This window comes from Erpetoichthys calabaricus, chromosome 14 (genome assembly GCF_900747795.2).
Source record: "Erpetoichthys calabaricus chromosome 14, fErpCal1.3, whole genome shotgun sequence".
In the NCBI taxonomy this organism is placed as follows: domain Eukaryota; kingdom Metazoa; phylum Chordata; class Cladistia; order Polypteriformes; family Polypteridae; genus Erpetoichthys; species Erpetoichthys calabaricus.
The window spans coordinates 20,928,720-20,944,143 of NC_041407.2; the positions used below are offsets into that span (position 1 = coordinate 20,928,720).

The window sequence follows — 15,424 nt, forward strand, 5'->3', positions numbered from 1 at the left end:
TTTGAGTGGTTTGCTTTTTATGTTTACAAACAATGCACTAAGAAAATTTGTGGTCCTACATAAATAACAGAAATTCTTATTTTGCTGTTTTCTGTTTACTGCATGAGTTGATATCTGTGGCACTGCATATTTGTTTTTCCAAAAAAAAAAAGTTTCACCCACCCACCCATTTTTAGCAGTGGAACAAAAAAAATTCAAATCCCTATCAAGAACACCTGATGTGCCCTCCAGGCAATACCATCTATTTTCAGTGTCCTGTACACACAAACACTTATTCTATGTTTAGAATACTCACTTGAAAGCATTCACTGGTTTTATCATTTATACATTTCAACTGTAAAGCAATTCTAATTGGATCAATTACATTAATGAATGTTGTGGTTGTATTGTTCTGGTTGCTTGCTGCTAAGGAGAAGTGAAGTTCATGTTTTGTTTTTTGCCTTCACAGGAACAGAGGTAGCTGAATGTTTGGGGAAAGCATGTTGGGAAAAATTAGTTCTTGCATTGTTGTTGCATTCAAAATTGGTGTCTGCGAGGCAGGGTAGAAAGTAGTTGTGGACGCTGCTTGTGCAAGACCGTTAAGTATTGACCATTAAGTATGTATTGGAAAGATGTTAAGATGTGTAAGGAATAATTGGGTAGTGCACCATTTAGCACTTGTAAGGTAAAGTTTTAGCGCTGGTAGAAAGTGAGAGCTTATACATTCATTCCTTGGGAAGAAAGCATTTATTTAAGTACAGGTAGCCTGCTAGCTTAAAAACCGTTGAGGTGGGCTCAGTGGAGGTAGATTAAGTAAATAACTAGCGGCTGATATTCAGTAAGCAAGTTTTCTTAACACTAGTATTACTTGCTACAAAACTCTTTACATTTGCATCTTTGGACTTGAAACAGGGACCCTTCCCCACTGTTTAAGAAGCCTCCAAAAACATAGTCCTGGCAGTTATTTTCTTTCACTTCAAGCAACAGAGAAAATAACCCCAGTATTGGAAATAAATGTGTTCCAGTTCTATATATGTGCTGCCTAAATGTGCAGCAGCTTGTAAGCTTAACTTCTTTTTGTAATAAAGTAAATGTAATATGATGTGTTATCCATAAGTGGATAAGGTTCTATGACAGAAAAAAAGCTTTTTTTTTTATCTCATGTCTCTTTAACAAAAGGAGCTTTCATCTGTGTATGTCAGTACTGCTTCACAGCTCTTGTTTTTTTGCCTGGTACTTCCCAGTTTTTATCTAGAAACCATCCTGTTAACATTTTTGAAAGTCCTTTTGCTTAAACAGGACAGCTTCCCTTTCAGCTGATGTCCACTGAAATGTCATATTGACCTTGAACTGGGGTCTATTCAGACTTCATGTACCAACATTTAGGCAGGGTTCTTTGGGAGTCAGAAAGTTTAACATGCATCAGACACCTTATTAGTCATTTCCAGCCCACCTTCCCTATTACTTTGTTTCATTAAGGTCTTTCCATTTTGTCTGAGAACCCACACCACAAAGTGTTGCTAATTTGACACTTCAGCACCTCTGTTCAGACAGGTACCCACAAATGCACCCTTCATCCATCCATCCATTTTCCAACCCGCTGAATCCGAACACATGGTCACGTGGGTCTGCTGGAGCCAATCCCAGCCAACACAGGGCACAAGACAGGGAACCAATCCTGGGCAGGGTGCCAACCCACCGCAGGACACACACAATCACACCCACACACCAAGCACACACTAGGGCCAATTTAGAATCGCCAGTCCACCTAACCTGCATGTCTTTGGACTGTGGGAGGAAACCGGAGCACCCGGAGGAAACCCACGCAGACACGGGGAGAACATGCAAACTCCACGCAGGGCGGACCCGGGAAGCGAACCCAGGTCCCCAGATCTCCCAACTGCGAGGCAGCAGCGCTACCCACTGCGCCACCGTGCCACCCCAAATGCACCCTTGTTTGACAAAATAACCATGCAAGTCATTATTGTCCTTTAGTCCAAGTTACTGTTATCATGCACATAAGAGCAACATGACAGCTGAGATTTCCCTGCAGAACTGTAGAGTCTGTAGATGGCACTTCTTTGAGCACTGAATCTAGCATCTTTAAAAATTAGAGGTGATAATTATGAAGAACCTCATGATAATGTATCATCTCAATACTTTAAAATTGATAAAACAAAAATCACTATTATGCTGAAACACAAGTATAAAGTATTGAAATTAAATTCTGAATTATTGGGTGTTGTATTTCTTTTTATTTTAAAGTTGAAATCATTCCCTTTTAGGAAAGACTGTGTCCCTCTGTTATACCTGAAAATAAAAATCCTTGACATTTGTTTTTTTTTTTTTTTTTACTTGAATGCAAACAGTAGTCATATTTTCACTTTCTGCAGGTAAACGTTAAATTGCTGTGACCGTATCGCCCATTTGGTACAAGTTCCAGGTGCAGGGTTGTGAATATTTTGTCACCTGCTCAGAACCTCTCCAATGGAGCAACTCCAGATAATATAAAAGAGAGACAACTTTTTAGTACTCCAAAGTGTGGCCCCAGAGCTGCTGATGTGCAGTAGACTAAGTCACTTAATCAGACTGGTATTTATTCACCCTCCCATGCAAACTCTGGTACTTTTCCTCCCTAGAAAGTTATGTTCCACATCCTGAGAGTTGGCTTTAATGAGGTGTTGCATGCTAGCATATGTCCTTCTGTTACCAGTTGCTTGTTGGGCATTGCACCCAACTCTTACTCTCTATGTTGTGAATGGTTAGCCCACATGCTGGCTTCACTCAGCCTTTATGTGCAGAGTCTATCTGGGTCACTTTGGTCACCCAGCCTCCAGGTTATAACTGATGAACCCAGTACTTGGGCCTAGCTTTAGGAATGGATCCTGGTATCCCTGTTCAGGCAATAGTCTATGAATCATTTTCTTATTTCATGTTTGGCCTCTCTCCTTTGACTAATTTACCAAGTATAAACTTAAAAGCAGCAGAAATCTCCTGAAAACACGGCTCTAAAAATGGCTATTGTAAGCAATGTGCTTTACCAAGACAATGTGATAATTCTAGGAGGGATGCCTACCCCTTTTAGATTTTCATGCATAACTAACATTCAGCGTGCAATATATATTCATATAGAATGCACATATCCCATCATTCTTTGGCATCTCTGTTCCATAAATTAAGCCTTCAGAGTTAAGTATCTATTCTTTGGAGCCCACTAATCTTCACTCTTGCCTGAAATTTTTATTTTACCTATAAAGTGTATAACTTGGCTGTACTAACAGTGTGGTCTGCAGCAATTTAACATTTTTTGTGACAAAAAGGCAGACTTTTATATTTGCACTGGACAGAAAATACCCCCCAGAGGTGCTTTTTAGTACAGTATAGTAGAGTGAACCATTGATTCAAAGAGCTCCAAGAGAGAGCGCCTTGTGTAGGGGATTTTTCATGATGGCATCCAATTTTGCCACCATCCTTTTTTCTACAGTAGCTTCCAGTGTGTCCAGGGTTCATCCTGCGATGACACAGGCTTTTCTGACAAGTTTATTCAGGCATTGATTCTTTTGAGCTCAAGTTGCTTCCTCAGGAGACCACAGCATAGAACACCACACAGGCTACTATGGACTGATAGAGCATTTCCAGTAGCTTACTGTACACGTCAAAAGACTTGTCTCTTTTAGTGCAGTCTGCTCTGGCCCTTCTTTTATACAGTTCCACTGTATGGGTACACCTCTTCAGATGTCACTGTGGGTATCTGTTGAATATTCTTATTACTTCAGAAATAAAAGTTGAATTTAGTCAAGACAGTGATAATGTCTTGTACTGTTCTCTAGAAATAAAAGGAAAAAACAAGTCTCTGCTGGATGGTTTTAGATCCTTAATAGTTCTAACCAACCTATCTTAAACTGTGTATCCTGAACAGGACGGAGCTGTGATTCAACTACATCCCCAGTGATGTTTTAGGGTCCTGGATGGAGTACTTGTGTTGCCAGAATGTAATGCAGCCAATAAGGACACATTCTGCTTTGAACCTATAGAAGTTCTCAATCATTGAGGCATTTTGACTTCCCTTACCTGGCGAATGATTTAAATATGAGTTGCCTTCCTGACAATTGCCAAAATGGTTTCTGCTCACCTTAGTCAAAGCTTGTCAGTAGTATCCCTTCCGATTGTAAACGGTGGTAAGGTCAGTTCCCAGTTTCCCCAATATCCATGATCACCTCTTTTGGTTTTACTAACATTATGGGGAAGAGAGTTGTTTTGGTATGACTGTTCACAGAGCAATTAAGACGTCTCGTTGTTGGTGGTCAGGCCTACCAAGAATCGTATTATAAACTGATTTGTTAAAGGAGTTTGAGCTGTGTCTGGCCTCAACCATAGGAAAACATTGTACAAAATTGAGCTCCGCAAACTACTCTGTGAGATGCTTGTGTTGAAGTTCACTGTGTTATGTAGATGAAGGCACTAAATCCCACATCTAGGAGCTTGGTGTTTAGCTTTAATGAAATGGCAAAATCAAATGATTACTGAACTGTAGCCTGTAAACAGTACTCTGTCATGGCTGATTCTATTATCCATGTTTGCAAGGATGGTATGAAGTGCAAGGATTATGGGTTACTTTGTGAACCAGTGATGGCAAATGAAAATTAAGAGATCCAAACACTCTGGAATATTTGGTTTAACTTGTCCTAGATGCAGCTTCTCAAAGTTTTTAATCAAAATATGTGTCGAAGATTTTAAGTGATCCTGTGTATGATAGAGTACCATGAAATATGCCAAACTAATTTTGAGGATTGGAGGTTTTCTATAATTTAAGTTGTTGCATCTTCCAAAAAATCTTACTGAAGGATTTCTAGTATTAAAACCTAGAGGCAAAATATGGTCTCCATTCTGGAACACATTCTGATGAGTGGATTGTAAAAGAAGGTAGTATGATAACCTCTGAAACTGTTTTAGATTTGTGAATGAAGTGCCATGGAGGTTGGCACCATCACACAATTAATTTACTTAATTTCCTTCTCTTGGTTACCAAAGATTTCTTTTGCATCCATCTGCCCATTTTCTAACCTATTTGGGGGAGACATCGTGTCCCAGCTGCTATTGGGCACTAACATGAACAATGTCTTAAGTCATTATAATTTTTTCTCATATTTGCTATTTGTTTTATGTCATTTTACTGATGTTTGTTTCTCTCTGTCTTCTGTCAGTTTACCTTTTGTTATTGATTGCTTTTAGCTTTTATTTATTTTTGAAAATTTGAGAATGACTTAATTATATGTTCTGGTATTAATGCAGTAGTTTGATTACTTGTTTTGTGATAAAAACACAAGCAGTTGTGTGGTAACTAACTCTGGATACATTTTCCCATCAAGGTTTGGAAATGATGTCCAACATTTTAAAGTTCTTCGTGATGGTGCTGGGAAGTACTTCCTTTGGGTTGTCAAGTTCAATTCACTAAATGAGCTGGTTGATTACCACAGATCTACTTCAGTCTCCCGAAATCAACAGATATTTTTACGTGACATTGAACAAGTTCCCCAGGTAAATGCTAGATTCACTTGATTATTGTCTTACAAAATCATCTTAATTAACTGAGCATTCTATTGTTTCTAACCTGTCTTTGTTTGCTAATCTATACTAATAAAAGGCAAAGCCCTCACTCACTCACTCACTGACTCACTCATCACTAATTCTCCAACTTCCCGTGTAGGTGGAAGGCTGAAATTTGGCAGGCTCATTCCTTACAGCTTACTTACAAAAGTTAGGCAGGTTTCATTTCGAAATTCAAAGCGTAATGGTCATAACTGGAACATATTTTTTGTCCATACACTGTAATGAAGGAGGCGGAGTCACGTATCGCGTCATCACGCCTCCTACGTAATCACGTGAACTAAAAACAAGGAAGACATTTACAGCACGAGTCACACGCGGGAACGAAGGTAAATGACGTTAATTTTTGACTGTCTTTTAATACTGTGTAAGCATACATATTAACACATGTGCAATTAAACGTGTGCATTTACGGGGTGATTTCTCAGGCTTAAAAGCTCGCCTTTTACTAAAAAGGTAAATGCAAAACTATTTTCAATCAGTTTATTGAAACACTCCCGTTAAGGATTGCAATAACATAGTCGCAAAATAAAAGAACGAAGTAGGGGGAAATGGAGGAACAGCCGCAAACAGCGAACAGCAAAAAATTAAACAATTGAGAACGGAGCGAGTTAAGCATACAAGCATGTTCATAAGGGAAACAAAGCACGGTGTAAAACGTAAGTTTAAATTAAGTTTATAGAAACGCTCCCGCTGCGGATTGCAATAACATATTCGCGAGATAAAAGTTTAATGAGAAGACACGAGGTATAAACGAACCACACGCCGTGGCGCAACGTTAGGGGCAACAGTTTCAACCATTCTATGATCTGCTTCTCGCAACTGAAAGACGGCACATGGCAGATGTTAGCCGACTTGCTGACCGCAACGTTAGGGGCTTCAACTATGGCGCTGATGCCACATCTCAGTGCCAACACTTTGCAGACTCTACTTAAAAGACACGCCCTCCTCACTGGACAGTTAAAAACCCCAATCAAACTAACGATGACATCAAGTATTACCCAATCAAAAGTACGAAAGGAGGCATCTTCATAAAATGCGTGTGGGATGATTTGCATGAGACGCTGCTTTAAAAAAAAAAATGATAAAAAAAATACGGGATAAATCCCGTCCAGTATTGATTCAAAACGGGACGCGCAATTTCATTCTCAAATGCGGCACGATTCCGTATTTTAAAGGACGGGTGGCAACCCTACAGTGCCAGGTAACCACCCATACAATCAGATTGTGATTCAGACTAGGAATGCAATGAATGTAATTACCCCGATCTACATACAAGGCGAAAGTCTTGCAACATTCAAAGATGATGGTTTGGGATAAGTACACCATACAACATAAAAGAGCTTATGAAGCCTTGAACCGAAAAAAGCAAGATCTCAGAGATCGTAAAAAAAAAAATAGGAGGTAATGTCGTTTTACTCGCTGTAGATTTTAGTCAAACATTACCAGTTATTCCACGAGGGAGACCAGCAGATGAACTCAACGCGTGTTTAAAATCCATGCTTCTCCCACGCTCGGTTATATGTCGCGTGTTCTCGGGTAGGTGCACCAAAAAATGTATACATTTAAGCATGTAATGGGCAAACAAAAAATGAGGTATACCCGAAGGCACTGCAGTAGTACTTAATGTAACTTTACTTCTTAAATGTTAATGTTGTTCAAATTCTTTTATCAAAATACCACTGACAGCGCAATGCACGATAACAGGGAGTGAATACACCATACGCATCCGCCCACGGCTGCCCTGCTGTGCGCAGATAGGAGTTGATTCTACAATTAAATAAAATAAAGATAAAAAGAGTAAAACAATCATCACCCATAAAGCGTGTGTGTGTGTATATATGTGTGTATATATATATATGTTGATATGTGGATGTGTATATGTATATATATGTTTATATGTGTGTGTGTATTTTATATATATAAAACACAGCAACACTCATAACAATGACAACACAATTACATTGACAATCATGTTACGTTATTTTTAAAATGTTTCCTTTTTTTTTCATAACCTCTTTAACACACTACTTCTCCGCTGCGAAGCGCGGGTATTTTGCTATATATATATATATGTATATATGTTGATATGTGTATATGTAGATATGTATATAAGTATATATGTTTATGTATATATATGTTTACATAACCTCTTTAACACACTACTTCTCCGCTGCGAAGCGCGGGTATTTTGCTAGTATACTAATATACATAATTTCAAATGTACTCACTTTTTTTCAGTTTTTTACTTTCTCGTATACATAATATAGGAATTGTGAAAAAATTTGACCTTGAGGTTTTGATGAATCTTGACTTCTTAGACCTTCCTGAGTTTGAAAATACCATTTTTGAAATTGTCTCTCTGTGTGTAAACACAATACAGTAATCCCTCCTCCATCGCGGGGGTTGCATTCTAGAACCCCCCGCGAAAGGTGAAAATCCACGAAGTAGAAACCATATGTTCATATGGTTCTTTTTATATATTTTAAGCCCTTATAAACTCTCCCACACTATTATAAACATTTCCCGCACAATTATACAGCATAAACCCTTTGTATTCTCTTAGATATTAGGTAAGATTCGTTGAAATTATGTATGTAAACACAGTTTATATACAGTAAAACCTAAACATTATTTAAGATATCGAGCGTCTCCAATATCACATATGTTACAGCCATTACGACAGACAGGCCACCAGCAATAAATACGTACAATGCAAGAAAAATTGTATACAGTAAAATGTGTGTACAGTGACACTAAACTATGTACATGTAATAAGTACTGTACGTAGATAATTAATTATGGTTACTCACCAACAATGACACGACGACTTGTCCAATAACTATAAGTTTAATTTTACTGCACAACAAAGGATAGCGTTACAGCTCTTCTAAAGGAGCCTCTTCAGGCGACTGTGTAGCACCGCCGCTGTTCTTCTTCCAGCACTCTTCAATCCAAACCCCTAAAGCAGATTCCATCCAGACTACTGCCTTATTACGTCCACTTGCAACTCGTTTTGCGCCCTGGTTAAAGGACACTGCAGCTGTAGATCTTGTATGCTTTTCCTCCTTTTTAAATAAAAAGAATCGTGGACTCGATGCCGTAATGGTGTCCTGCAGCGTTGTAGCTGTTCCCTTCCTTCAACATATCCAAAACTTTTACCTTTTCTGCAATCATTTGCATCTTCTGTTGGCGCTTGGACACGGCCCCTGAAGCAGTAGCAGGAGCACGTTAATGCTGAATGAGTGAGATGAGACTTCCTGGTTAATGCAGCACTCCGTCCCGTCGCTGAGCCAATCAGCACACAGGAACTTAACTGTGTGCTCTGATTAGGTAGCTTCTCAGTCATCCGCCAATAGTGTCCCTTGTATGAAATCAACTGGGCAAACCAACTGAGGAAGCATGTACCAGGAGTAAAAAGACCCATTGTCCGCAGAAACCCGCGAAGCAGTGAAAAATCTGCGTTATATATTTAGATATGCTTACATATAAAATCCGCGATAGAGTGAAGCCGCGAAAGTCGAAGCGCAATATAGAGAGGGATTACTGTAACTCAAAATGCGTTGACCTAGGTCAGTGAGACTTTGTACACCTGCTTTATGTGAAAAACTAGGGGGCTTCGCTCGCCAACCCCTGTTTGTGGTTAATCCATCCATTCATCATCCAACCCGCTATATCCTAACTACAGGGTCACGGAGGTCTGCTGGAGCCAATCCCAGCCAACACAGGGCGCAAGGCAGGAAACAAACCCTGGGCAGGGCGCCAACCGGGCGCGCGCACACACCAAGCACACACTAGGGACAGTTTAGGATCGCCAGTGCACCTAACGTGCATGTCTTTGGACTGTGGGAAAAAGCACCCGGAGGAAAGCCACGCAGACACGGGGAGAACATGCAAACTCCATGTAGGGAGGACCCGGGAAGCGAACCCAGGTCTCCTAACTGCGAGGCACCAACGCTACCCACTGCGCCACCGTGCCGCTGTTTTGTTAATCGGATATACAATTGTAAAAGCTTTTTTTTCTTTGGAATTGTTTCAATTTCATTAGTTGCACTTTTACATTAAAGGTTTATTAAAAACAATATTTGGAATTACCTTTTCGCATAGATTTTTGAATCCGTTTTTGGAGACACATTGTGACAACACAACGTATAACTGCCTTTGAGTGAATATTGTTTCTGTTTCTCTAATAAATCCGACTTTTTCTAATGGCTGTCCCTGTGATTTAATTGTCATAGCAAAAGCTATTCTCACGGTAAACTGTAAACATTTTAATACGAATGGCATATCGCAATCTCCTTTGGTGTCTAATGTTATTCGCGGAATAAATACATTACCTTTCTTGTCGCGTGTTTAAATTTGCATTGCTTCTCCGTCATCATAAATATACACCTGACCGAATTGTGTATTCTTTGAAATTAAACTTGTTGCTGCTTTAACAGTTGTGGGACCACAGATTCTCATAGCGTATGGTCCATTATTGTGTAAATCCACGTTTTGTGCATTGAATGATGCGAAGGCGAAAACTTTTTTTTCTCTCAACTTTTCGCCTTTTATTTCTGACCTTGCTTTGTCCTGCTATTTTTTTCAATTACACCTGGCTCTCTGATGAATAATTACCTTTTGTTTGTGCTAATGCGATCTTCGCTATCTTTTTTTTTGATACTGTAGCGACTGACTTAAAGTGTCACAGAAGTTTTACTTGTACAATTACCGACTTAGTAACCCCAAACACAACTGTCTAGCACTATCTCCAACCCCTCCTCCTATGGGTCGTGTCTCCCTCTTTCTGCATCAATCAGTACCCCGTTATCAGTCTTCTGTGCTGTATTCCGCCCCCCTCAATCGGGCCTATCAGTCACTTAAAAAAAAAAAAAGGCTTCAACCTGGCTGGGATGCTACAATACTTTCGAATTGTACTGCTTTCATATTCTGTGCCTTTCTCTGCATGTGTTTTGCGCCATCGTTTGTTTGAGCCTTTCGAATTCCACTTCTTTCATAATCTCTTATCTGCCTTTTTTTCTCTCTAACGCTTTTGGGTCTCTTTTGTCCGCGCTGCTTTCTTCTTTGCGTTGTTTCATCTAGAACGTATTGTCCTTATACGCTTTATATGTGCTGAGAACACATGATCTGCGCGTGCTATGGATTTACAATTTAAAGAGATTATTTTCATGGGAATTGTTACATATGCATTATTTTCACTTTTACGTTAAAAACTTTTGTAAAAACAATACTTGTCCTTTATTTCCGGCCCTGTGCGTGGTTACATCTCTTTCTTGCATGACGTATAATGCTGCTCGCATGGGGGGGCTGAACGCACGCTAAGGATTTGTGGTCGGATTATCAGCAGTCTTTCTGCTGCTGGCGAGCTGCCTGTTCTGCTTGTCGCATGTCGTTGTTTTAAGAGCTGGGAGCACATGTGAATTTCCCCTTGGGATTAATAAAGTATCTATCTATCATGATGCATGTCTGCCAAAAGCAATCCAGCAACTGCTTAGTTAGATGTCTGTAGACTTGTTTTAAATGATGGCTCACTGCCTTATGTCGTGTGACGTTGTAAAAACAATAATTGTCCTTTATTTCCGGCCCCGGGCGTGGTTAAATCTGTTTCTTGCAGGGCATATAACGCTGGCCCTGTTGTGAAGGGGGGGGGGGGGGGGGGGGGGCAGCTGCTGTTGTCGTTTCTTGCAAGAATCTCATGTTCTGTATCCCCGTGAGACGCTCTGTGGCCATTCTCTTTCGTCTTGCGGGTCTTTTATTTGTCTTCCGTGATGATCACGTATCGTCTCCTAGTCATTCCATCCCACAGGATTTTCTTTTCTAATAGAGAGATAAGGAAATTGGGCCACTTCTGATCACCAGAAGTGGTACTTTAACGGAGTACTTTTGTGAATTTTCAAGTAAACTATGGTTATAATTACAGATGGATGATGGATTTATAATGATTAAAACAGAGTTGAAATTTGAGAAGTTACTCAACTGGAAGTATTAATTTATTTAAGCACCCATCCACATTTTTTCTCTCATGGAAATATAAATGTGTAAAAGATATTAAAAACTGTATTCAATATAACACATTCTTTCAACAATTACTATTAATTTTAAGTTATAGATCATCAGTTTATCGATAATATGTAAACATTGAACATAACTTGTAAATATATAGATGTAATGGAAACCGTAAGCTGCTACGTTCCGGTTGTGTTCCAGGTAATACATTTATGATTTTTTAAATTTATTTCCGCCATCATTATCATAATTAAATATAGCTAAATGTAGTTTTACCTATAGCAATTTATTGCAACAAATATTATATAATACTAACAGTTTTTAGGTTACTAACTCTTTTTACTTTGCACGTAATCTAGGTAATGAATATGTAATCATGAAAAAATTTCCACCACCATTTTCGACCTCCCTAAATGTGAAAATATCATTTTAATATAAAGTTTGATTATAAATAGAGATTAATAATTGTGTTATCGATATTATCATTTAGTTATGATGTGAAACAAAGATGATGTTTGAGAAATACTGTGCAACTGGAAGTGGTTCTGATGACCTTTTCTCTATCTCAGTATTCAAGAAAGTCTACAGGAGCACACTCCAGATTTTTATTTTTTTTTTTATACCCCCAAAATCTTATCTCTCTTATTTTCTCATACAAAGTTATTTTCAGCCAGGCAGTAAACACAATAAAAATATTTCTTTTTACAGAGAAACACTAGATGTATGTAGTTATGCATAAATTTGGAGAAATAAAAACATTTTTTGTGAGCTATTGGGTCATTAAGGATTCCTTGTGTTTGTTTTGTGCTTAACAAATTACATCTATTTGGACTAGAAAAGAAATTACCTGCAAAACATATTTTGAAATTGATTCTGTAAAAGAAGATAGTACTGCTGTCACTTTCCTCTGTGACAGTTTGATGTGTCAACTTTTTTAAATATTTCCAGTAAATTCATTTTTCAAGGCTTTATATATTTACTTTTTTTTTTTTTTTGCAGCATCCAACATATGTGCAAGCATTATTTGACTTCGACCCACAGGAAGATGGGGAGCTTGGCTTTCGTCGAGGAGATTTTATTCAAGTGTTGGATAACTCTGATCCAAACTGGTGGAAGGGTGCTTGTCATGGGCTGACAGGAATGTTTCCGCGCAATTATGTCACACCTGTGAACCGGAACATGTAAAGAAAAAGAAGTATAATGTTACTAAAAAATACTAGTTTAAAAAATATATTAAAAAAGAATGGACACCAGAGCCCAGTACAGCTGTGGTGTGACATCACAAATATATTACATACTGAGAATGTTTTCAAAAATGCAACACTGAGTCAAAATGGAACTGTAATTTAAATATTGAACAGAAAAAAAAAAACAAAGCATCAAATTACAATCTAAAAGACATAATTCTTTGTGTCCTTGCAATGCTTTCTTGCCTTCTCTTGTCCTTTTTGTGTTCTTTATGCCATCCCCACCCCCCTTATTGGTATGTTTCTGCATGTTTTAAAGCTTTGTCCTTTCATCTTTTTTTTTTTTTTTTTTTTTTTTTCTTGTATTGTTTTTTTTCCCCCATTCTGGGGATTGGGGGTTAATACAAATAGCACCATGCCTTTTGAGCCACCTGTTGCTCATGATAGCTTTTCTTGTATTGGCCTCCCATATTTCAAATATATTGTTAAATTATCCATGTGTGTTTTTTTTGTTTTGTTTTTTTTTTTTTTTTTTTGTATTTTTTTGTTTTGGTATTTGTTATTCTTGTAAAGGTTGTGCCCACCTTTTCCTTTGTTGAAATTTTTAAGTATAATTGTTTAGAATTCTAAAAGCATGCTACAGGTATAAGAATCTTCTTAGTTCTTACACTGTTCAAGCTCTTGTTGTCTTGCATACAAATTATCAGCCTAGAATAGTTCATTACCTAAATATTTTAGGAGTGAAAACAGTATTTCATTGAAAATACAATCAAGCTTGTTTTGACTTTTTAAGCGAAAAGCTCAACCATGTATTATTGTTTCTTGTGTTACCCTGATCCGTTTTTGTCTATTTCTCACCTGCTCAAGCAAAAATAGCATATTTTTAAGCTGCAGCTTAAATGAAAGAATGCTGTTTGTAAATTCAGTATTAGTAGTGTGAAGTTAATAAAATGTATTATAAAATCTTTTATATAAGAGAACTGAGATAAGAGAGTGGGTTATAAGAACAGAGAATTACACACTACTGAGGGACTTTAAACAAGATGCAGCATATAGCCCTTTTCAGACATTTAACTCTGTAATGTAAAGAAATGTTTTAAGGGAAAGAATTGTATATGCAATTTCTATGTAGTTTAAGATCAGGGAGATCAGAGTTAGTTTGTTTTTTTTCTTTCTTTCTTTCTTTCTTTTTTTTGTGCATGGTTGAGCACCTTCTGATTTGGGCTTTTCTTCCACCCTCATAATAGTGCCTTTTTAATGTATTATTTATCCCTTGCAAATACAAATCTTGATGTGTTCAAAAATTGATCCAAGATGTATGCCTCATTTTGTATTCTTCAGTAATTATCTTTGTAAATAACCCAAGACTTTATATATTATATATTTTTCATTCAGTTATGATGGATGTTACTACCTGGAAGACATTTTCAAGATTTAACTTTTTTAATTTAAATACTTGCATTCTTATACCTAATGCTAAAGGTTTTTTTTTTTTTCTTTTTTGATTGTTTTCATAAATAATAATAATTGAAAAAATGATTTGTTAAGAAAGGCTTTAGTGCAAGGAGTTTACATGATATTTTCTTGCAGTTTTTTTTTTTTGTTTGTTTGTTTTTTAATGTATGTTGGTGAAGGCTGATCCTGCTTTCATATTCAGTTTGGATTAAATGAATCACTCATTCCTTTGAAATGTTAATATTTGAATGTAATAAGCAACTCTCTTACTGATCATGAATTAATGTCTGAGATACTATGATTTTGGGCATATGTTAAGCATTATTTGTCTTCATGCAGAATATCATGCATAAGTACATCTCAAATGAAAGTATTTCTAAAGTGGCCAAATCCTTTGTTTACAGTAGATCACGATAATTAATAAGATCTACTTGTCACGGATAACCTATTTTTAAATTATGGCCAATAAACTATGCTAAAATATAGTACAGTTTGCGTTATAAAATTTTTCCGTTGAAATTACTAGCTGTATTTCAAGTATGAATCTGAGTTGTCAAAAGCAAGTACTATAAGCATTCTGTGGGTTTGGTGAGTGGGCATTTTTCATTGCGGATATGACTATGCCATTTTTACTGTTGATACTATGATTTTTCTGAGAATGACCAGACAACTCACATTCAGAATCTGTTCTAATTGCTATTTAACAGTATTTTTCCATAAAACATAATTGGTTCATAAAGTATTTGAATTGGGGAACCAACAGTGTAATAAAATTGCAAATAAAACAATAAATAAATATGAAAACTTTTTACCATTCTACTTCCATTTTGTGTAACATGCCTTTACACTCTTAAGATTTTTGAAAATTGTTTCCTTATTTTGAGTATCATATTGGTTAGTCTTTTTAACCTTTTCAGTAATGGTTTTTCTGAAGCAGTCCTACATTTTAGTCCATTTTCCAGGCTTTTAAACATGTTGAGAAATTACATGACTTTTAAGAGAACAGCTGTTTTATATAAAGTCTCTGGTTAGTTGAAACACTATAAAAACAGCATCAGATTTAGACGAACAGCATACTTTTATTTAAGCAAAAAGTGAACAAGTTACTTCAACATGTGGTACAATAAGGTACACCAAGTATACCACAAAAATGTTTTTGTAATGTTTTTGAAGTATGCAACTTTGTA

At 37.2% G+C, this 15,424-nt stretch overlaps 1 protein-coding gene across 1 annotated transcript in view; it reads left to right on the forward strand.

The window, feature by feature from the left end:
* The window catches only part of grb2a (growth factor receptor-bound protein 2a), an 89,202-nt gene extending 74,156 nt beyond the window's left edge, over positions 1 to 15,046 (forward strand). Inside the window, exons 5-6 of the mRNA XM_028818696.2 lie at positions 5,349 to 5,517; positions 12,595 to 15,046. Of these exons, the coding sequence (XP_028674529.1) occupies positions 5,349 to 5,517; positions 12,595 to 12,780 (355 nt within the window). The 3' untranslated portion in view covers positions 12,781 to 15,046. The remainder of the gene's footprint in view (positions 1 to 5,348; positions 5,518 to 12,594) is intronic.
* Positions 15,047 to 15,424: the final 378 nt, after the last annotated feature.